General features: G+C 41.9%; 3 protein-coding genes and 1 pseudogene across 18 annotated transcripts in view; 2 read left to right on the top strand and 2 right to left on the bottom strand.

The window, feature by feature from the left end:
• The window catches only part of LOC130178919 (supervillin-like), a 47,442-nt gene extending 39,263 nt beyond the window's left edge, over positions 1 to 8,179 (top strand). For 11 of the 12 annotated variants that reach the window (XM_056391562.1, XM_056391554.1, XM_056391552.1 and 8 more), the window contains 10 exons: positions 251 to 530; positions 941 to 1,092; positions 1,353 to 1,458; positions 1,636 to 1,843; positions 1,937 to 2,070; positions 2,642 to 2,797; positions 2,997 to 3,140; positions 3,735 to 3,856; positions 3,997 to 4,152; positions 7,264 to 8,179. In XM_056391562.1, the coding sequence (XP_056247537.1) occupies positions 251 to 530; positions 941 to 1,092; positions 1,353 to 1,458; positions 1,636 to 1,843; positions 1,937 to 2,070; positions 2,642 to 2,797; positions 2,997 to 3,140; positions 3,735 to 3,856; positions 3,997 to 4,152; positions 7,264 to 7,350 (1,545 nt within the window). In that variant the 3' untranslated portion in view covers positions 7,351 to 8,179. Of the gene's footprint in view, positions 1 to 250; positions 531 to 940; positions 1,093 to 1,352; positions 1,459 to 1,635; positions 1,844 to 1,936; positions 2,071 to 2,641; positions 2,798 to 2,996; positions 3,141 to 3,734; positions 3,857 to 3,996; positions 4,153 to 5,083; positions 5,106 to 7,263 lie in introns of all 12 variants that reach the window. The other variant, XM_056391556.1, reaches the window with a different exon arrangement.
• Positions 7,836 to 16,875, bottom strand: LOC130178921 (tripartite motif-containing protein 16-like). 2 transcript variants are annotated; one of them, XM_056391565.1, is made up of 2 exons: positions 16,784 to 16,875; positions 7,836 to 11,327 (listed from the first exon to the last, which is right to left on the bottom strand). In XM_056391565.1, the coding sequence occupies exon 2, from the start codon at positions 11,072 to 11,074 to the stop codon at positions 9,404 to 9,406; it is 1,671 nt and encodes a 556-aa protein (XP_056247540.1). In that variant the 5' UTR covers positions 11,075 to 11,327; positions 16,784 to 16,875; the 3' UTR covers positions 7,836 to 9,403. The 2 variants fall into 2 exon arrangements, with proteins under 2 accessions (XP_056247540.1, XP_056247539.1); XM_056391564.1 differs by lacking the exon at positions 16,784 to 16,875 and adding an exon at positions 16,303 to 16,395.
• LOC130178922 (tripartite motif-containing protein 16-like) lies at positions 13,504 to 16,911 on the bottom strand. 4 transcript variants are annotated; one of them, XM_056391570.1, is made up of 2 exons: positions 16,784 to 16,911; positions 13,504 to 15,727 (listed from the first exon to the last, which is right to left on the bottom strand). In XM_056391570.1, exon 2 carries the CDS (start codon positions 15,567 to 15,569, stop codon positions 13,905 to 13,907), a length of 1,665 nt encoding a protein of 554 aa, XP_056247545.1. In that variant the 5' UTR covers positions 15,570 to 15,727; positions 16,784 to 16,911; the 3' UTR covers positions 13,504 to 13,904. The 4 variants fall into 4 exon arrangements, with proteins under 4 accessions (XP_056247545.1, XP_056247544.1, XP_056247542.1 ...); XM_056391569.1 differs by having other exon boundaries at positions 13,504 to 15,822; positions 16,784 to 16,899; XM_056391567.1 differs by lacking the exon at positions 16,784 to 16,911 and adding an exon at positions 16,303 to 16,442.
• LOC130178677 (acyl-coenzyme A thioesterase 5-like) lies at positions 16,882 to 19,842 on the top strand (annotated as a pseudogene).
• The last annotated feature ends 1,932 nt before the right edge of the window (positions 19,843 to 21,774 follow it).

Here is a 21,774-nt window from a genome sequence, read left to right as displayed (position 1 = left end):
ATCTGCTTGTTTATTAAACTGTGGCTCACACTCAGTCTCAGTTAATGTGGCCAGGAACAGTTTGTTTCATACTGGGACTGAAACAGGAATAAGAGCATATGCCTTTGGGTAGCTGCCGTGTAAAGCATCACAGAGAAGCATGAATGCATCAAAGTGTCTTGTTCCGCCTGTTGGCTCTGACTGGCACTTCTCACTGGTATTTCGTAATATTTACTTGTATCATAAATCTTATCTGTGATCTGGCTCCCAGGAGGCCCCGGGGCGCGAGTGCCGGCCGTACGACGCCGCCCTGATGCTACCTGTCCTCCAGTCGTCCGTTGCCACCATCTTGGACGGCGTAAACGTGGGTCGCGGTTATGGCCCGGTGGAGACAGAGGACCACATGAGGACTCAGGAGATCAGCACAGTGTCAGCCGACGTCTGGCACATCCTGGAGTTCGACTACAGCCGCCTCCCACGGCAGAGCATCGGCCAGTTCCACGAGGGAGACGCCTACGTGGTGAAGTGGAAGTACATGGTCAGCACCTCAGGTTAGTCACTGTGGATTTACACTTGTAACACCTCTGTTTAATTTCGTGAAAAAAAAAAAAAAGAATTCACATTAGCTGCCAGCTAAATCTTTAAACTAAGTCAAATATAATTTAGCAAGAATACCAGGTGGATGACTCTCGCCACATCTGGACTATTCAGATAGTATCAGACACACAGAGAAGTCAATGACAGAGACGTAGGCTGAGTCATACCAGTTACACCGAATCACAACCGCACATCACCCCAGAAACAGCAAAGGCACCATTTTAAAAGCTTCAAGGTTTCTACAGTTTGTACAGGAAGATAGAATCAAGCTTTTTTTTTCCCAATACTAGCATTATTATTTCAACAGTATTGAAAATTCAGTTTAGTTTGTTGATCCTTTTTGCTGTGCATGTATGTGTCCCAGTTGGTCGTAGGCAGAACCCCGAGGCGAGGAGCACCGGACCGGGGAAGGAGAAATGCTGCTATTTCTTCTGGCAGGGTCGACACTCCACCGTCAGCGAGAAAGGAACGTCGGCGCTGATGACGGTGGAGCTGGACGAGGAGAGAGGGGCACAGGTACGAGAGACGAGGCCAGAACAAAAACTAAATATAGATCACTTAGAAAGTCAAGTGTGATGATGAATTGTTTTGTAATGTAAAAACAACAAAAGTGTTTTTCTCACGCTGATATCCATGGAGTATCAAGATTCCTGCCAGTCTGAGCATAAACTGTGTAAAGTAGTGTTTATGTTTGTGTTAGTTTAAAGCTTCATATCCGGTGTGGTCCGTGTGTGTGTGTGTGTGTGTGTGTGTGTGTGTGTGTCTGTGTGTTACAGGTTCAGGTGCAGCAGGGGAAGGAGCCTCCATGTTTCCTACAGTGTTTCAACGGAGGGATGATCGTCCACGCTGGCAAAAGGGAGGAGGAGGAGGAGAACACTCAGAGTAATCACTTTAACTCTTTCTGCTTTAAATGCTTTAAAAGTCTTGATTTCCAAGCAAGGAGACAGGGCTTATTCAGTCCTGTAAGTTATTTTTTACCTTGTATTTACGTGATATCAAGTGATGAGTAAAACCCTTCCTATCGCTCCGATGATCATATCCACCTGCCCGCCCGTCCAGGTGAGTGGCGTCTGTACTGCGTGCGAGGTGAGGTGCCGGTGGAGGGCCACCTGCTGGAGGTGGCGTGCCACTGCAGCAGCCTGCGCTCCAGAGCCTCCATGATCCTGCTCAACATCAACAAGGCCATCATCTACCTGTGGCACGGCTGCAAGACGCAGCTACACACTCGCAGCGTGGGAAACACGGCTGCACTCAAGATCAAAGAACAGTGAGTTGTATAAAGTTTCGGTCGGCAGTGAACATGAAACGTCTCATATTCTCGCACATTGTTTGAATTCTTTTCCGCTCTTATTCCTCTCAGGTGTCCTCTGGAAGCAGGTCTCCACAGCAGCAGTAAGGTGACCATCCATGAGTGTGATGAGGGGGTGGAGCCTCCGGGCTTCTGGGAGGCTCTGGGCAGAAAGGACAGGAAGGCTTACGACTGCATGCTGCAAGGTACAGGAAACCCTGTGCTTATTTATTGTCATCATGAACTTACTTATTAATATACACCTGTACGTTCACTCTCATTTACTTACTTGTCTCTCAGTTAGACATAATGCCTCACCGCAGACACAGCTAGTGCAATTATGTTTGACAGAAACCGGAGAGGTCAAGTTTCTCCTCATAGTATTTTGGTACTTTACTAAAACTGGCTCAATAAAGTGCTGGAGGTCAAATTTTTACTTTTGAAGGGCCTCTAGTATGACTCGATACTGGTGCCAATACAAATGGTAGAAATACTAAAAAAAATTTTTTTATGAGTAGTTTTCTTTTCTCAGAACAAACTACAGCAGCGTCTCTTTTAAATGTAACAATAAAAGACAAACATCTCAAATCCATCACTGTTTATGTTGCATTAAGTAGTACGACAAAATAAAAGCTCTTCCGAATGATAATATTGTACAAAAACAAAAAAACTGATCATTTAATTAGGACAATAAGGTTTGTGCTCCAAACCTACAGTGTCGCTGAATGTTGACTAAACTTAATCTCGTTAAATGCTGCTTTCTGTTTTTCTTTTCAGATCCCGGTAAATTCAACTTCACCCCGCGGCTCTTCCAGCTGAGCAGCACATCTGGAGAATTTGTGGCGACCGAGTTCTTCCACCTGTCCAGAGCTCCAGACCTGGTCAGCTCGCTGCCGTTCCTGCAGGAGGATTTGTACAACGTAGCGCAACCCGGTGAGACACGGACACAAACACAGACACACACAGCATGACTCTGACTCTGAGAGCTGATGAAATAAAGACTCTGCATCAAGTGCTGCCAGATTGACGAATGAATCAGATTACAGATGTACAACTTTTACCTGTATGCAGACCGTGTACAAACTGTAATTTGCATTGAGAGGGTAAAGGACATTTCTCCCCCCCATCACAGCGCTGTTCCTGGTGGATAACTTCCATGAGGTTTACCTGTGGCAGGGCTGGTGGCCTCAGGACAGTGAAAGCACCGGCTCAGCTCGTATCCGCTGGGATTCAGACAGGAAGTGCGCGATGGAGACTGTGCTGCAGTACTGCAAAGGTAAGGAAACATGATAGTCAATAAAGAAGATGCTTTGGTCAATGACATGTGATAGCTGCGCTAATTCATTTTTAATGTACCGTAATATTATAAACTCTGGCCATTGATGAACACTCAAGAAACCACTTTTTTAAATGTGTGAAGTTGCAGGTTTTCGGTTTTTACTGTACATGATAAGAAGAGATGGAGTTTAGAGGGGGTTTTGTATTGTAGGTTTAACATGGACAGAATAAAAAACTGATATACCATGAAGTATTAAATAATTATAATAATGATAATAATGATTTCGACACAGTTTTGACATAAAAGCACAAAAAGTGAAAAAACTTTGAAGTGCTTTGGTGGAAAGGTCATTTTTCTTATTTACTGTGACTTAAAAGTTTAACAATTTGATCACAAACAGACTCATATTTATACCCAGCCAGGTATTTCTACCTGGATAAACTAAGAACATATAAAATGATCTATAAATTGAAAGAGAGACATGCTGCACAATCTCTTATTTTAATCAAGCATGATGAAATGAAATGGCGGTAGTTGGATTACCAAGTTGTGCTGCAATGTCAGAATTATTGTGCTGATTTTCTCCTTCAGAGAAGAACGAGAAGAAGTCTCAGAAGTCGTATCTGATCCACGCTGGTCTGGAGCCGCTCACCTTCACCAACATGTTTCCCAGCTGGGAGCACAGGGAGGACGTAGCTGAGATCACAGAGAGGGTCAGCAATACACACACACACACACACACACACTCACACTGAGCTTGTAAATGCTGAGGCAGCACTAACACTGATATGATACAACACACCTCCTGTTGTAACAAAAGGACTTTATGCTGTGTCTTCTGTCCTGGCTGCAGGAGGCCGAGGTGTGTAACCAGATCATCCTGGTGGAGGACGTGTTGGCCCGGCTCTGCCAGAACACCTTCCCTCTGGCTCAGCTGCAGGCCCGGCCGCTCCCTGAGGGGGTGGACCCCCTCCGCCTGGAGATCTACCTGTCTGACCAGGACTTTGAGGTCAGTAAACCTGATAGCTGGGTGGCTTTATTTGAAGTTGTTGTTTTTAAGACAGAGTTTCCTTCCCTTGATAAGACTTTTAGGGCATTTTTGTCCTTTTATTTGTAATTTTCTTACATGATGAAATACCACATTTTCATTACAGACTGGCAAATAGATCATTAAACAACACATGCTTCTGTCTCACCCTCTGGAAACTGACAGCAATACAAATAATTCCTCATTACAGTGAAAGTGATGTTTTGAAAAATCTTAAATATACAGTATATTTGACATTTACTGTATATAAATGTGCTTTTATATATTTTTTATTAACAGTTAAGTCAACTCTCACAGAGTGGCGTACACTGTATGCAATAAAATGTTTAACATCTGGATAAGTGACTATTTTAGATGGATGATGCAACTAAGAGATATGAGAGAAGTTTATGTTTGAAGGATAAAGGTTCTCAGTCATTTATCTTCCATCATTACCATTGAAAGGAAAAATCCACCAGGACATTTTAAAACGAGTTGACACTTCGTTATAATCAATATAACCTCGTGTGCTGGTGATATACCGGCCATGTTTGTGTCCATTTTGGTTTTTTTTTTCCGGTGGTGTGTTTTCTGACCAAAGATCAACAGTGTAATGTCACATCAAGATATTTCCAGAAGCTAAAGTCTGAGACCAGAGAACATAAAAATGTCTTAACTGCTGCATCTAGAGGAGACACCATTATCATTAATGAGGCAGAGATGCAGACCAACTGATGGAAAGCAAACATGTGAAAAACAAGTAAAACAACAACAGTTAATCACAAAATAACTTCCGCTCCATGTTGTTGTCGATTGATCGACAGTTATGCATGAAACAATCAGAGGTGGATTTTTCTTCTAAACACCTCATTCATATCATCCGTGCTAACTCCATCTAACTCTCACTTTACAGAGCAAGTTGTAGGTGGACTCAGGTAAGAAGAGCCGCTCGTGTGAGTCATTAGCATCGGCGACCTGTTCTTCTCTCAGCACGTCACACTGTGTTTTTCTGTCTTACGTGGATTTGAAAACTCTGATTCACTCCTGTTTCACTGCCGTCTCTGAAGTGTGGTGCTGGTTTGAGGCGGAAAGTTTCTCTGCTTGGCTGCACAGCTACATCTAAAGATATCATTGTGATTACATTGTGTCACAGTCGGTCGGGTCCTTCTTATCAGCTGCTGTCACAAAGAATGTAACGCTCCGACTTTTTCACACAGTAGATGAGAATATAAAAAGACACACGACCCAAAATTAGATGCTTGTCCTGCGAGAGGAAAAACTGAATGAAATAATAGAAATGATAAAAATAGAAACAGGTTCAACTTCAGTGAGTAGTATATCTTTACATAACACAAAGATAGAATTTATATTTTATCGTTAGTCATAATACAGCCAAAATATTTACTATATAATAATTTAGATAATTTAGATTTAATATCTCACAGAGCTGAAACAATTAGTTCATTCATTTGTCATTCGACAGAAAATTAATTAATTAATTAATTAATTAATTGTTTTAGTCATTAATCAAGCACCTTCTCCAGTGTGAGGATTTGCTGTTCTCTCTGTTCTTTATCAAATACTCTGGGTGTCAGGCTGTTGGTTGCACAAACACTGTAACGTTTGAAGACGTCACTTTCGGCTCTGAGAGGTTATAATGAGAATTTTTTCTCCTATTTTCTAACATTTCATATATTGAATTGATAATCGATGATAACAAAATAATCATTATTTGGAGCCCTAGTAAGTCCAGATGATCCTTATCTTGTAATTTTCAAAGACAGAAAAACTCTGACCGTCCATAAAGCCCTCAGTGATAACCTGAGGTTCCACTGTTTTTAACACATTTCCCCAACGCAAACAACTGAGGTTGTAAATTAGGTCTTTAATGATTTACTGTTACAACAATTGAGTCGTTTAATTGCGCAGCATTACTTCCTCTCGTCTCCTCTTTAAAAAGGTGTCTGTGCTCGACACCTTCAACTACACCACCTTCCTGTATCTACACTGTTCTGCTGCTGCTGCTACTCTCCTCTACACACACACACACACACACACACACACACACACACACACAACTTCCATCCGATCCTCTTTTCTCTCAGTATAAATAAATGCACTTGTGATTCACCATCAGCTACACCCCAGTCTGACTCACTCTGTCTGTGGAGCACAAAATCAATGCATGAAAACACTGAAACTACTGGACTGTCCTTACACAGTACAAGAGGTTTTCTGAGGTTTTTGTCCACTGTAAAGATCCACACAGCTCTGACTATGATGACAGTATGCTCTGCCATCGCCCACTTTTAGACCAATCAGCAAGTGTATCAATAAAGACACAGTGAATGTCAGAAATATGTGCTAGAGGAGTCCAAATGTACAAGAAATCCCCCCTAAAATTGAATTTAACATGGAAGAGTCCCCTCTAAATCTTTGTTTTAGTCGCACATGTACTGTAGAAGCATGCTAGATATAAAGCCGCATAACACTATTGCTGGAAGCTAATAGATTCATTGTGCAGTGATTGTGCAGAGGGCTGACCCAAATGGAGAAGAGATGCATTTATCATTTTTACACTGCACAGTAATTACAGAGATTGTTTTCGCCCTGGATTATGGCATGGTCAAATTTACCATTCCCTTACCAATCAGATATTTGAAAAATGATAAAACCCAAGTAAAGAAATCTCCATATGTTGTATAAAATGACCCCAAATGTTTGAAGGGTGATTGTTTACTTGTATGTAATGAATTACTTTTTGATGACTTCTTATTTCTGTATAATACAGTAAGCTTGGTTTGTTATTTTATTTATTATATATTATACTTTTTGCAGGCAATGAACAAATATCTAGGGCAGAATTATCTGTCTTACTTTCAGTATATTGTGTTTATCAGTGTATTATCCTGGTAGGAAAATCTTTAGTACTTCTTTTTTGAAACAATTTTTACCCAATAAACGCTTCATGGCTTGTTTAACCTCACACCAACACTCAAACATCAGTCTCTTCCCGTAAGATGTTATATTTCAACTATTTCGATTGTTTGTTTTTTGTATTAATGAACTCTTTGTTTCTCTCCTCTGTTACAGAAAGCTTTGGACATGAAGAGAGAGGAATATGAACGTCTGCCAGGGTGGAAGCAAGTGAATTTAAAGAAGGCCAAAGGACTGTTTTAAGGAGGTTTTTAAATGGAAGATGGTGTGTGTGTGGAAAACAGTTGAGATGGAGACACAGGAAACGTCACATGAACTTGTTTTAGTGGAAACATGTGAGGACACTGGGGAGAGACAGTCACAGTGTCCTGAAGAGGGAACCTGACTCTGAAGAAAACCTACATGAATGATGGGACTGGAGATGCACTCGCCTTGCTTATAGTCATGTTTTACTTCTACTTTGTCATTACATAACAAAATTAAACTCAAGCCGTTTAACTGAAGGTAAAAAAACACCTTGCTTTGGTTCATACATGGTGTGTATTTGGAGTCTCCTCCAAGCACTAAAGTCACCGCTCATGGACGTGTGAAAGAAAACACTAGGACGCTTGGTGTCAGAGTGCCATGCTGTGGTTGTGTATGTGTGTGTGTGTGCGATTGTATATAAAGTGTGTGTAATGTTTCTTTGTGTAAATGTGTGTGTAGATGCGTTTGTGACTTTGTATCTATGTAAAAAAAAAAAAATCCTGTCACGTCAGATGTTGTGAGGAAAGCCGTCTTCTGTTTTGTCTACAGTGTCTGGATGCTGTCAGGCCACGTAGGTAACTCATGTTGCTCCACTGTGTTGAACTGCTGACGTGACTCTGACTGACTGAGCTCCTCGTAGCAGAGAGAAGAGCTGTAATTTAAAGGTTCCACTATGAAGAGAGGAGAAGCAGCAGCTTCAATCTGAATGTATAGTGCCTTGCTTTTTGTGTACAGTTTATATACAGAAATTCTAGTCTGCATTTTTAAAGACTTTCTTTGTGATATAAGACATAGTGAATTAAATCACAATAATGCTCCAATCAAAGCAGGACTCTGTGTCTTTCTGTCTCTTGCTACGTTCATTAAAAGCACTGCATTAAAACTGTCTATTGACCATGTGAGATCTCCAGAGGAGACAGAGCTCAACACTGAACCAACATGACAGCCTCATTCTGAACTTTCTTCTTCATGAAAATTATCCTCACAATAATAAAACCACCTCTAGTCCAACGACACAACATCTCTCGTCTCGAGTGTGTCAGGACTCCACTAAACTTCTTCACACTAAAACTTGACCAAATTCATTCTGAACATTTTTCCAGTTTTTGAAGCAACAGCTGAAAGAAAACTCGACTCATTTCTCTGTGACAGTTGTTTTAGTGAAGGAAGCTGAAAGGACAGAGACTGACTGACACGTCTTCTTCTGCTCTGAACATGAACTCTGTACTTTGTGGTGTTTCAGGAGGAAAACTGTCTCAGTTATACTCTCATATTAGTTTCACATTTTCTCCATCAGCTTTGAATCAGATCCTGGAATGAAGACAGAAGAAAATATTTGATTTATTCTTTAGGAAAAACAGTTTTATTCATGATGTAGATCTTCAGTTTGTTCACATTGAGTCAGTAAAGTCTGTTAAATGACTCTTGTTCAGTGATTTCAGGAGCAGATTCACTTCATCCACACAATCAGTTTGTTTCACCTGAATCTCAGATATGGAAAAGAAAATAATGAATCATCTCCTCATTGATTATTATCATGATAAACACAGTTTGATAAAACCTGATAGACCTTATTTGTAATTTCGAAAAACAAGAACATCTTGTCTGACAAACACATGAATGTAAATGTAATTATAGATTTCGTTCTTTACAAAGTGACAACAAAATATGTTTGATAAAGGAAGGTCTGACAATTTCTCTGTTAAGGCCCAAACAACAACATCCAATTACATCAACACAAATATTCAACAAAAACATTTAGAGCAAATAGAAGTCTATATTTTCATGTGGAGAAATGTGAGTTTAGGTGAAGAAAAATCATCCTGAGCAGTGATATCCTCCATGGCTCCAGCTCCACCTAAAGAAACTCAAACATCAACACAACAATAGATGAGAAGAGGTCAAAGCCCCTCCCATAATGTTTGATTGACAGGTGATCTGTGTGGAGTGCAGAAACAGCAATGAGCTTTTAGCATCGATGATGGAAGTTCACATAAACTGATGAATTAAAATACAGATTTTAACCAACTGAAATTTAAATGTCCTTTGTCTATTTGAGTTTACAGAACTCAGCTGTGTCTCCATAATCAGAGTAAATCCGTAGTCCAGCGTAGAGAGGCTGAGTGAATGTGGTCTGGACTCTGTGGATGAGAGTCCTGGTTTCAGAGACGCTGTAGAAGGACAGAACACCTGCTCTGTGATCCAGGTAAACTCCTACTCTGGAGGACTGAGGACCTGAGACTGGAGTTCTGATATTGTTGTACCAAAATGTATATCTGTTTTGATCACAGTATAACGCCCAAGATTTGTCATTGTATCCAAATCCACATTCTTCCGGGTTCCCTGCTCTGCTGATATTCTTGTATGCGACTGCTACATAAACTCCTCCTCTCCTCTCCACCTCCCAGTAACAACGTGCAGCCAGACTCTCTCTACTCAGGACCTGAGACCATGAAGTGAATCTGTCTGGGTGACTAGAATAAGACTGTTTTCGACTACGTGTTGCTTTTCTGTTTCCCTCAGATAATAACAAATGTTTGTTTGCTGTGTTTGGATCCAGTGTGATTTCCTGTGAATATTTTAAGAAGTCAGCTCTGGTCCTGGGCTCTGGTTGTGACAGTGAAACATCCACTTCAGTCACTGTCAGTGAGATGTTTGTCCATGTGTCTCTCAGAATCTCTTGTAGTTTATCTCTGAGCTGTGACACAGCTGCTGTCACATCCTCAAAGTAGCTCAGAGGACGGATATTGATGCTGGATGAGTCAGTAGATTCACTGAGTCGTGACAGTGAGGGGTAGTTGTGTAGAAACTGGTTGTGATCCTCTGTGTGTGAGAGCTGCATCAGCTCAGCGTCGTTCCTCTTCAGCTCAGTGATCTCCTGCTCCAGCTTCTCCTCAAGCTCTTTGACTCGTTTCACTTCAGTTTTCTGCTGGGATCTGATCTGCTGCTTCACATCAGAGCTTCTTTTCTCCATGAGACGGATCAGCTCAGTGAAGATCTTCTCACTGTCCTCCACTGCTTTATCAGCAGAGCCATTGATAGCCTTCACCTCCTGTTGAAGCACCTTCACATCTTTCTCTCTGTCCTGGATTCTCTGCTGGATTTGTTGTCGACTCAGCTGGAGCTCTCTCTGCCTCTCAGTCCTTTCTGCTGCAGCTGAGACTGTGTCGTGGCCTTTATGTTCATCCACAGAGCAGAGATAACAGATACACTGCTGATCAGTGCGGCAGAAAATCTTCATCACCTCATCATGACGAGAGCAGATGTTCTCCTGGAGCTTCTTGGAGGGCTCCACCAGCTTGTGTTTCTTTAATGGAGCTACATCATAATGAGGTTGCAGATGTTTCTCACAGTAAGAAGCCAAACACATCAAACAGGATTTGAAGGCTTTCAGTTTTCTCCCAGTGCAGACATCACAGGCCACATCTTCAGGTCCAGCATAGCAGTGATCAGCAGGAGCAGCTTGGAGTCCAGTCTTCTTCAGCTCCTCCACTAAAACTGCTAACATGGTGTTTTTCACCAGGACAGGCCTCGGTGTGAAGGTCTGCCTACACTGAGGGCAGCTGTGGATTTTCTTCTCATCCCCTTCATCCCAGTGGGTTTTAATACAGTTCATGCAGTAGCTGTGTCCACAGGGAATAGTCACTGGATCCTTCAGTAGATCCAGACAGATCGAACAAGACAAGATTTCCCGGTCCAGCTGAACTCCTTTCTGCGCCATGTCACCTCTCAGTGTCAACGACTGTCTGAGTTTCACTTTCTAAGAACTGAAACTAGTTTGAGCTCTGATCGGAACAACATGTGTCTCTGCAGTGAACGGGGCCTGTCAGCTCTTGCACTTCACCACATGTTGGTTCCACCCATCTTCAAACTGTAGATCTGAAGGGGAGGGAACCAGGAAATAAGAGCACAGGGTGGAGCTTGCTGTGTTTGAGAGCAGGAAGAACAGAGAGGGTTGTCGGGGTTGTGTTAATCTGAAAAGAGAGTGTAGCTGTTATTGTAGTGGAGTAAAAAGTAATGTATTTCCACCTATAATGTCGAGGAGTAGAAGTATAAAGGAGCAGAAAACAGAAGAAGCTTACTCAAGTAAAATACAAGTTCATGTTGCTGGAGACAGCACTCACTCTCATTTATTCTTCCTGAATAAACTTCTTTTCTAAAATATGACACTGAGTCTAACGTCTCAACATCAACAATGTTATTATCTATGTAAATGTTTATCGTTATTCATTTATTTAATCTCTGCCTGGATATTTACTATGATGTATATGGAGAAGTGCTAGTTGTTGTTCTCTCACCAAAACTAAAATGATGCACAGTAACTGAGTGAATAAATAAGACGTCATGAAAATAAAAGTATTTTTCATGGTGGAGTCTCATCTTGTTCTACAACCCTGTGTCAAATACTAAATGAAGGAACCTTGTAATCTTTCACTTATTTAGTATATATTGTTCATTACTCCATATTCCTCACTATTACCACCTGTAACACATGAGTTGGCTGTTCCAGTGACTGTACAGGACTAATGAAGATAACTGCAGACTGATTACAGCCTACATGTAGAAAATAGCAACTATGCTGTGAACAGCAAATGGACTAAATGATTACAATAAACTCAGTGGTAAAGAAATGACACCAGTTATCTCTTTACAGGTTGGATGGGAATGAAATGTGATGAATTTAAAATGCATCTTCATCATCACCACCATCATCATCATCATCATCACAGTGTTTAAAATCCAGCCCCCTGGGCCCAGTTTCACAGAGATATGTCAGACTGGTCTGTGGTATTGGTCCAGTCTTCATCGTGCTCATAGATCAGTCTGATGTGAGTCAGACTGTTTCACAGCCCGAATGCTCCGCAGGTTCAGGCGACCTATAAATGGTTATTAGCCCAGTACAGTACTAATAGAGCTCCACTGATTTGCCGGTCCAGGCAGAGAGACTGAGAGGAAATGACACCAAGCTGAAGTTATATTATAAATTTCATATGAGATTCAAGGCTTTTGGGAAAACTACTGTTGCTAGAGCCCCATAAGCCGCCCCTCTCTCCGAATATGCGTTTTGCATCTCTTTGTGGTTCAGTGTGTATTTTCTTTGTTGTCGATTTGAGTGTCTTTATGCTCATTTGATTGATTTCCTATCACAAGAAATGTTTCCAGTCACTTCAGACAGAGGCTCTGGCACAGGGGCCTGCTGATCTTGTGGCCTCTGGGCCTGCACAGGTCCCTACAAGGCAAGTGTCGACTACCTCCAAGAGCTCCACTTCTGCAGGAGCCTGGTATTATTCACTAAGACCACTAGATGGAGATGTAAGCCTGTGTCCTGGGAGCAGAGCTGCCACTGTTACAGGAGCACAGGAGTACTGAACCAGCACACTGGTCCTGCATTGCATTTTGGTTTATTGAGTTCATGCATTAGACTAATTATCAGAATATAAATCATTACAATGGATTTATCTCAGACATAGTCAATGTCCATTCGCAATTTAAAAAAAAAACACTGAGTAAAGCTTTCGGACAGTTTCTTTAAAAAACCTTTTACCTAATAAACACTTCATGGCTTGTTTCACCTCACGTCAACACTCAAACATCAGGACCTTCCTTTAAAACATTCACATCAACTATTTCTACTCTGTGTCTTCTTTAAAATGTGTATTAATGAACTCTTTGTTTGTCTCCTCTGTTACAGAAAGCTTTGGACATGAAGAGAGAGGAATATGAACATCTGCCAGGGTGGAAGCAAGTGAATTTAAAGAAGGCCAAAGGACTGTTTTAAGGAGGTTTTTAAATGGAAGATGGTGTGTGTGTGGAAAACAGTTGAGATGGAGACACAGGAAACGTCACATGAACTTGTTTTAGTGGAAACATGTGAGGACACTGGGGAGAGACAGTCACAGTGTCCTGAAGAGGGAACCTGACTCTGAAGAAAACCTACATGAATGATGGGACTGGAGATGCACTCGCCTTGCTTATAGTCATGTTTTACTTCTACTTTGTCATTACATAACAAAATTAAACTCAAGCCGTTTAACTGAAGGTAAAAAACACCTTGCTTTGGTTCATACATGGTGTGTATTTGGAGTCTCCTCCAAGCACTAAAGTCACCGCTCATGGACGTGTGAAAGAAAACACTAGGACAATGGGGTGCTTGGTGTTAAATGACTCTTGTTCAGTGATTTCAGGAGCAGATTTACTTCATCCACACAACCAGTTTGTTTCAATACATCAATACTAATATTCAACAAACATTTAGAGCAAATAGAAGTTTATATTTTCATGTGGAGAAATGTGAGTTCAGGTGAAGAAAAAAATCAACCTGAGCAGTGATATCCTCCATGGCTCCAGCTGCACCTAAATGAAATTAAACATCAACACAACAATAGATGATAAGAGGTCAAAGCCCCTCCCATAATGTTTGATTGACAGGTGATCTGTGTGCAGTGCAGAAACACAACAGCAATGAGCTTTTAGAGGCAATGATGGAAGTTCAAATAAACTGATGAATTAAAATACAGATTTTAACCAACTGCAAGGTAAATGACATTTGTCTATTTGAGTTTACAGAACTCAGCTGTGTCTCCATTATTCCTGTAAAGCCGAACTCCAGCGTAGAGAGGCTGAGTGAATGTGGTCTGGACTCTGTGGATGAGAGTCCTGGTTTCAGAGACGCTGTAGAAGGACAGAACACCTGCTCTGTGATCCAGGTAAACTCCTACTCTGGAGGACTGAGGACCTGAGACTGGAGTTCTGATATTGTTGTAAAAGAATGTATAACTGTTTTGATCACAGTATAACGCCCAAGATTTGTCATTGTATCCAAATATACATTCATCCGAGCTCCCTGCTCTGCTGATATTCTTGTATGCGACTGCTACATAAACTCCTCCTCTCCTCTCCACCTCCCAGTAACAACGTGCAGCCAGACTCTCTCTACTCAGGACCTGAAAATATGAAGTGAATCTGTCTGGGTGACTAGAATAAGACTGTTGTTGACTACGTGTCGCTTTTCTGTTTCCCTCAGATAATAACAAATGTCCGTTTGCTGTGTTTGGATCCAGTGTGATTTCCTGTGAATAATCTAAGAATTCAGCTCTGGTCTTTGGCTCTGGTTGTGACAGCGAAACATCCACTTCAGTCACTGTCAGTGAGATGTTTGTCCATGTCAGAATCTCTTGTAGTTTCTCTCTGAGCTGTGACACAGCTGCTGTCACATCCTCAAAGTAGCTCAGAGGACAGATATTGATGCTGGATGAGTCAGTAGATTCACTGAGTCGTGACAGTGAGGGGTAGTTGTGTAGAAACTGGTTGTGATCCTCTGTGTGTGAGAGCTGCATCAGCTCAGCGTCGTTCCTCTTCAGCTCAGTGATCTCCTGCTCCAGCTTCTCCTCAAGCTCTTTGACTCGACTCACTTCAGTTTTCTGCTGGGATCTGATCTGCTGCTTCACATCAGAGCTTCTTTTCTCCATGAGACGGATCAGCTCAGTGAAGATCTTCTCACTGTCCTCCACTGATTTATCAGCAGAGCCATTGATAGCCTTCACCTCCTGTTGAAGCACCTTCACATCTTTCTCTCTGTCCTGGATTCTCTGCTGGATTTGTTGTCGACTCAGCTGGAGCTCTCTCTGCCTCTCAGTCCTTTCTGCTGCAGCTGAGACTGTGTCGTGGCCTTTATGTTCATCCACAGGGCAGAGATAACACATACACTGCTGATGAGTGCGGCAGAACATCTTCATCACCTCATCATGACGAGAGCAGATGTTCTCCTGGAGCTTCTTGGAGGGCTCCACCAGCTTGTGTTTCTTTAACGGAGCTGCTTCATAATGAGGTTGCAGATGTTTCTCACAGTAAGAGGCTGGACACGTCAAACAGGATTTGACAGCTTTCAGTTTTCTCCCAGTGCAGACATCACAGGCCACATCTTCAGGTCCAGCATAGCAGTGATCAGCAGGAGCAGCTTGGAGTCCAGTCTTCTTCAGCTCCTCCACTAAAACTGCTAACATGGTGTTTTTCACCAGGACAGGCCTCGGTGTGAAGGTCTGCCTACACTGAGGGCAGCTGTGGATTTTCTTCTCATCCCCTTCATCCCAGTGGGTTTTAATACAGTTCATGCAGTAGCTGTGTCCACAGGGAATAGTCACCGGATCCTTCAGTAGATCCAGACAGATCGAACAAGACAAGATTTCCCGGTCCAGCTGAACTCCTTTCTGCGCCATGTCACCTCTCAGTGTCAACGACTGTCTGAGTTTCACTTTCTAAGAACTGAAACTAGTTTGAGCTCTGATCGGAACAACATGTGTCTCTGCAGTGAACGGGGCCTGTCAGCTCTTGCACTTCACCACATGTTGGTTCCACCCATCTTCAAACTGTAGATCTGAAGGGGAGGGAACAAGGAAATATGAGCACAGGGTGAAGCTTGCTGTGTTTGAGAGCAGGAAGAACAGAGAGGGTTGTCGGGGTTGTGTTAATCTGAAAAGAGAGTGTAGCTGTTATTGTAGTGGAGTAAAAAGTAAAGTATTTCCACCTATAATGTCGAGGAGTAGAAGTATAAAGGAGCAGAAAACAGAAGAAGCTTACTCAAGTAAAATACAAGTTCATGTTGCTGGAGACAGCACTCACTCTCATTTATTCTTCCTGAATAAACTTCTTTTCTAAAATATGACAGAGTCTAAGGTCTCCACATCAACAATGTTATTATCTATGTTGTTATTTATCTTTATTTATTTAATCTCCGCCTGTGTGGCCACCCTGGGAATTGCACTCAGGGAATTGTAAATAAATATAAATGTAATAGGGAGGGAGGCAGGTAAGCAATACAAGGAAGGGCAGGAGACGTGGTTCAAGGTAACAAAACAATTACCACGTTTATTTAATGTTGGTCTCAAAGTTAAAAAAGTATTTTAAAACGGAACCATTGGTTAACACCTTACTCCAGTGGCTGAGGCTTACCAACGGTGAGGGACAATGTGGGGTGAGGAAGTCCAAAACAAAGAAAGGCACCCCACTCGTTCGTGACACACACATAAAAGTTGAAGGGCAAAGACAACCAAATCCGGGATCACAGCACACGCAGGGCAACCACCACCCAGGACACCGCCACCACCGTCTGCTCTCAGCAACCACAGGGGGAAGGGAGAACACAATTAATCAGCACAATATACACTAACACAAATCCCTTATAAAGTACTAAGGGTAACTAACAATTGTCCAAAAGCAAAACAAAACCTGCAGTAAACACTCACCGCAGCAAGCACTAGCAGCGGCAGCAAGTGAAGCAGAAAACATGCACAGCTCACAGTCCATATAGCGGGGCAAAGAATCCCCAGCACCCAGCCACCGCGAACCGAGGGTAGGCGAAGCAGCAGTGTTCCTGCACCTCAGCTCCCGGTGAGGAGAAAGACGAGGAGGCTCTGCACTGCTCCGTACTAACCGGAGCATCTGTGGTGCGCCGGTGATGCGTTTTGGATCCGCTTGTCCTTTTAGTGTCTATGGCGAACAAAGAAAACCGCCACCATCCCCTTAACCACGATGGACCACACCCTTGAGAGCAGAGGAGGAAGCGGAAAGCCGGGAGGCGGGAGGGCTTTCGAGCCAGGAAGTGAGAGAGCGAGGGACGGGCACGGCCCCCTTTTATTCCCTCGCCCTCTGCATTGATAGGCTACGGCGCCAGGTAAAGTGCAGAGCGGCAGATTTGCCTGCAATCAGCCACAGCAGCATATCATACTGCTACACCTGGATATTTACTGTAATGTATATGGAGAGGTGCTAGTTGTTGTTCTCTCAGCCTGGTATTATTCACTAAGACCAATAGATGGAGATGTAAGCCTTTGTCCTAGGAGCAGAGCTGCCACTGTTACAGGAGCACATGAGTACTGCACCAGCACAAGGGGACTGCATTGCATTTTGGTTTATTGAGTTCATGCATTAGACTAATTATCAGAATATTAATCAGTATAATGGATTTTTTTTTGCACATACTCAATGTTCACTTACATAAAATGGCAGCTGTAGAAGGCGATACCACTCTTTGATCGACTGACCAACAAACTGGAGTCATGTTGCAGATGTTGGACTTATCTTAATACAATGATACATTTTTTATATGTTTGGTATCAGTTATTCATGCAAACAAAAGAGCAAAGACCATGCAAGACGTTCAGGAACCCCATCATAAAGCACTTGGTATAGAAAAACAAGACATCTGCAGGTCAGACGAATGATGTTACTGTACAACCAGTGGTAGCATTCCATAGGTCCAAAGTCTAATGTATGTTATCTGTTTTATTGTATGTTTATGCCATACAAGCTGATGTCATGTCTGACAGCAGAGTATCAAAAACAAAAATGAAGCAAACAGGGGGCATTAATACACACCATGGGTGGTGTTCAGCTCATGAAGAGGAGGGGGAGGTAAGGATGCTGGCAGAGGCGACTAATGAGAGGATTCTGATTGGAGACGGGGTCATCCGGCGCCCTGTCAAAGAGGGGAATATTCGTGGAGTCCTGTTTACTCCCCCAGGTTACTTGCTTTAATGTTGCATATTTTTAGACTTTGATTAATAGAATTTATTAGAAGACAAAGCAAGGATGAATTTATCCCATCAAATATTGCCTCTGTAGCCATGGGTTACAGTTTCTGCTTTGTGCAAAGTCCATTGTTTTCCTATGAACAATTAACAAAAGCTGTGCCATTGTACTGGCTAAAATGCATCATCATATATTAGCTGTATGTCATTTTGCTTTGTCGTATGTCCTCTGGTCCAGGAAGAGGTCCGTTCCCAGCCGTGCTGGATCTGTACACGTTTGGTGGAGGTTTATCTGAGAAAAGGGCCTCTCTGCTGGCAAGTCGAGGATTTGTGGTTCTGACTGTAGCTCTGTACGGCCATGACGACATGCCCAGGAACATCAGAGAGGTTCATCTGGATTATTTTGAGGAAGCAATAGAGTATTTAAGAAAACAAGACAAGGTGAGTTCTTTGAAATGGCTGGTTAAAGAACGATACAATTGCAATGGTCCTGCTTCTTCCATTTTATAATTTAGTGCTTTTAATATTGGGGTTAGGGTTACACCTACATAAAAAACAAAGTTTGCTTGGGCAGTGTTTGCAACATGATTGCAAGAAGACAAAGGAAAAATTCCCATTCGTTTTCCATAGTGTTAAAAAATGTTAACAATCAAAAGGTGAACTTTTAAAAAGGCACACACATACAAACAAGTGCTTCATGTTCATTTACAGAAGAGGAAATCTGCATTTCAAAAAAGCTGATTGTTTCGGTTTATAATTTTAAATGATTTTCCACAGGTGGGCAGTAAAGGAGTTGGTGTACTATCCCTTTCAAAAAGTGCAGATATTGCACTTTCAATAGCCTCTTACCTGCCAGATGTTGAGGCCACAGTGTGGCTCAATGGCTGCTGTACCAATACAGCTTTACCCCTCTACTGCATTAATGTTTGACTTGAGCAAGATGATTCCCACTGAGTCAGGGGCCAACATGGTCAAGAATGTTTTGCACAATCCCCTGGCAGAGGAGAACAAGGCCACCCTGGTCCCCATTGAACAAGCCAAGGGACGTTTCCTCTTTGCAGAGGACGACCTCAACTGGGACACTAAGGCTTACATGGATGAGATGGTGGAGAGACTGAAGCATCATGGGAAGGAGAACTTTGAAAGTGTGAGCTACCCTGGAGCAGGACATTACCTAGAGCCACCTTATGGACCCTACTGCCCCTCCAGCTTTCATAGGGCTGCGAGTAAACTAGTCCTGTGGGGGGGTGAGGCCCGGTCCCACGCAGCAGCTGAAGTCCACCTGTGGAAGAAGATCCAGGAGTTCTTCAGAGCTCACCTGAGCAGTGATGATACACACACTAAAGCCAAGTTATAGGTGTAAATACACTGATAGAAACATGTGAACAAGTTGGTTTCATGATTTCAAAATTTCATAATTTCTTTTGACACAACTAAAAGTCCCTAACACTGTGGCTCACTGGGGTGGGGTGGTGTGGTTTGACATTGTTTGACATACTGAATGTCAGCGTAGCCTCACTATTCCACAATTCTTCCAGTATTTGGTAAATCCTGCTTTCAGTTATTGATGGTACAACAACTGTTTTGCAATTTGTCAGCAATAATTACTTCACTTATGAAGAGATATTTTATTATATTAAATTTTTTCAACTGTATTTTACTATATTGCCAGTGATTACCTGTTTATAGAATTATCATTCTTGGTAAATACCATGGTAAACACTTAGGCCTATATCTGTGTACAACTACAGTGATTTATTATAAACCTTTTATTGAAGGATTCTATGCTGCTTATAAATGTGACACAGGGGAGTTAAACTGTTGCATGTAATTTAATATTGAATTCTCATCATTAATGCATTAATAGGTAAACTGCTTTATTGTTATAGTAGGTACTAGAGCTAATAAATGTATCTTCTTATTTTTCACCTCTGATGTTTTGTAACTTGGTCTCTGATCTGTAAAACCCACTGTTAGTTTTGAGACGAACGATGATTTGTGAGCGCCCTCTGCCGGTCAATGTTTACAGTTGCACAGAGCTCCATTCACAATCAGCGCCTGCTGTTTGCAACAGTGTTTAGGTGACAGCGAGAGAGGACTAGTAGCTTCTCCTCTCCTCTGTCTCAGCGGAGACCGTCACAACTTCATTCAGTAAATGGACTTACATATTTAAGACCTAACTAAATGTTATTTTTCTTACAGTCTCTATTTTATTCAGATATTCCTTAAAATGAGTGCGTAAGCTCAGTGCGAAGACAGAGTGAGATTCTTTTGAAAAAAAAAGACGATTACATTAGGTGTCAATGAGAGTGAGACAGGTATTGCTGCCGGACTGGCACCCCCGTTTAAATTTTGTGCAGACCCTGCCTGTCAAAGTTACATTTTATGAATCCCAACAACTATGTCTACATTTTGAGAAAGAATTATTTGTCTCCTTTTTACGGTTTGGCCGCGAGCTTGAGTTAAAAATAAAAATAAAGGTTATTTTTTACTGCTTCACGCACTCTAGCCAACTGACGCTGTCACTCTAACTTTGAAGAAAAAGTGATTTGCACTCCTCCTTTGAGTGCTCACAGTTTGAAAAGTTTACATGTTATGTAAAAACAGTTCCCGTCTTTTTGAGAGAGCAGAAGTTTTCCTCCGTTTTATAGTTTGAATCACATTTCTACGTGCAGGTATGAGAGAGCTGGGTGACTCAGAAAAAAGGTGCAATTTTGTAGAAAAAAGGTGAAATTTTGTGGGTTTCTAAAGAAAATTCCAATGCATTTCTAATGCATCATTTATTCCCAGTATTTTGGGAATAACTTTGGGAAAAATTGGAATTTTAACACCAAAAGTCATAGCACCTCTTTCGGGATCAAGACGCACGTTTTGATGTATATATTACTGAGGTTTTCTCAAAGCTGCGGGACGAGTTACGCGCCAAAATTTGGCGGAAGAATAATAATAAGTCTGAGGAATATTAATAGATGCCTTGGAGCTGAGCACCCGTGGCACAAATGAAGATAATTGTTAGTTGCAGCCCTAACTCGGTCTATATCATCACTGTTTGTAATACAAGGGTGTCCATGCCAAACTCAAGCCGTCAGATAAAGCAAGATGTGCTGCTTGTCATAGTGTTATTATATGTGTGTGCAGACTTGTGAACCTCAGTCCGTGTGTGTGTGTGTGTGTGTGTGTGTGTGTGTGTGTGTGTTTGTGTGCGTGTGTGTGTGTGTGTGTGTGTGTGTGTATGTGTATGTGTGTCTGTGTTTGTGTTTGTGTGTGTGTGTGTGTGTGTGTGTGTGTGTGTGTGTGTGTGTGTGTGTGTGTGTGTGGACTGTGTAAATGTGTGAAGGACCCTGTACCTGTATAGGTAAATTTACATTCAGTTTTTAGGGTGCATATATTTGCAGATTCTTTTACACATGCACAAATCTGAGAACACACATACAAACTATAGTTTCGCAACTCTCTACACACATTTGCAAATAATAGCCACATAATATTAATCAATTAAGGAAAAGATGGAACTCAAAGCAACTTAAAGCAAGATATGTTATTATCATTATTATTATTATTAGTATATTTGCAACAGTTACTGTCACAGCATACACTTTTCCACTGTCTGGCTATATACTCAGTATGTTAAGCATTGTCCAGTGAAGTCATGTTCACTTGTGTCGTCATGGTATTTCATATTTGGAAGTTGAAAACTTCAGTCAGACAATGGCAACAGCCAATGAGGTTAAACATTCAGTGACATTTGCTTTGATTGACTTTGGTGCATATACGAATGTGCAAGAGACAAAACACTAACTGTCCTTCCAGCCTGCCAAAGCACGCGCACACACACACACACACACACACATATCTCATAGGTCCAAACAGAACGCTGTGCTGTGGCGGCAGTTCA

This window comes from Seriola aureovittata, chromosome 12 (assembly GCF_021018895.1).
Source record: "Seriola aureovittata isolate HTS-2021-v1 ecotype China chromosome 12, ASM2101889v1, whole genome shotgun sequence".
NCBI classification, from domain to species: domain Eukaryota; kingdom Metazoa; phylum Chordata; class Actinopteri; order Carangiformes; family Carangidae; genus Seriola; species Seriola aureovittata.
This window is presented reverse-complemented; position numbering and strand designations above follow the sequence as displayed.

What these genes read in the sequence shown, in the direction of transcription:
- LOC130178922 (XM_056391570.1), bottom strand. Translation starts at nt 15,569, where the DNA reads ATGGCGCAGAAAGGAGTTCAGCTGGACCGGGAAATCTTGTCTTGTTCG.
- LOC130178921 (XM_056391565.1), bottom strand. Translation starts at nt 11,074, where the DNA reads ATGGCGCAGAAAGGAGTTCAGCTGGACCGGGAAATCTTGTCTTGTTCG.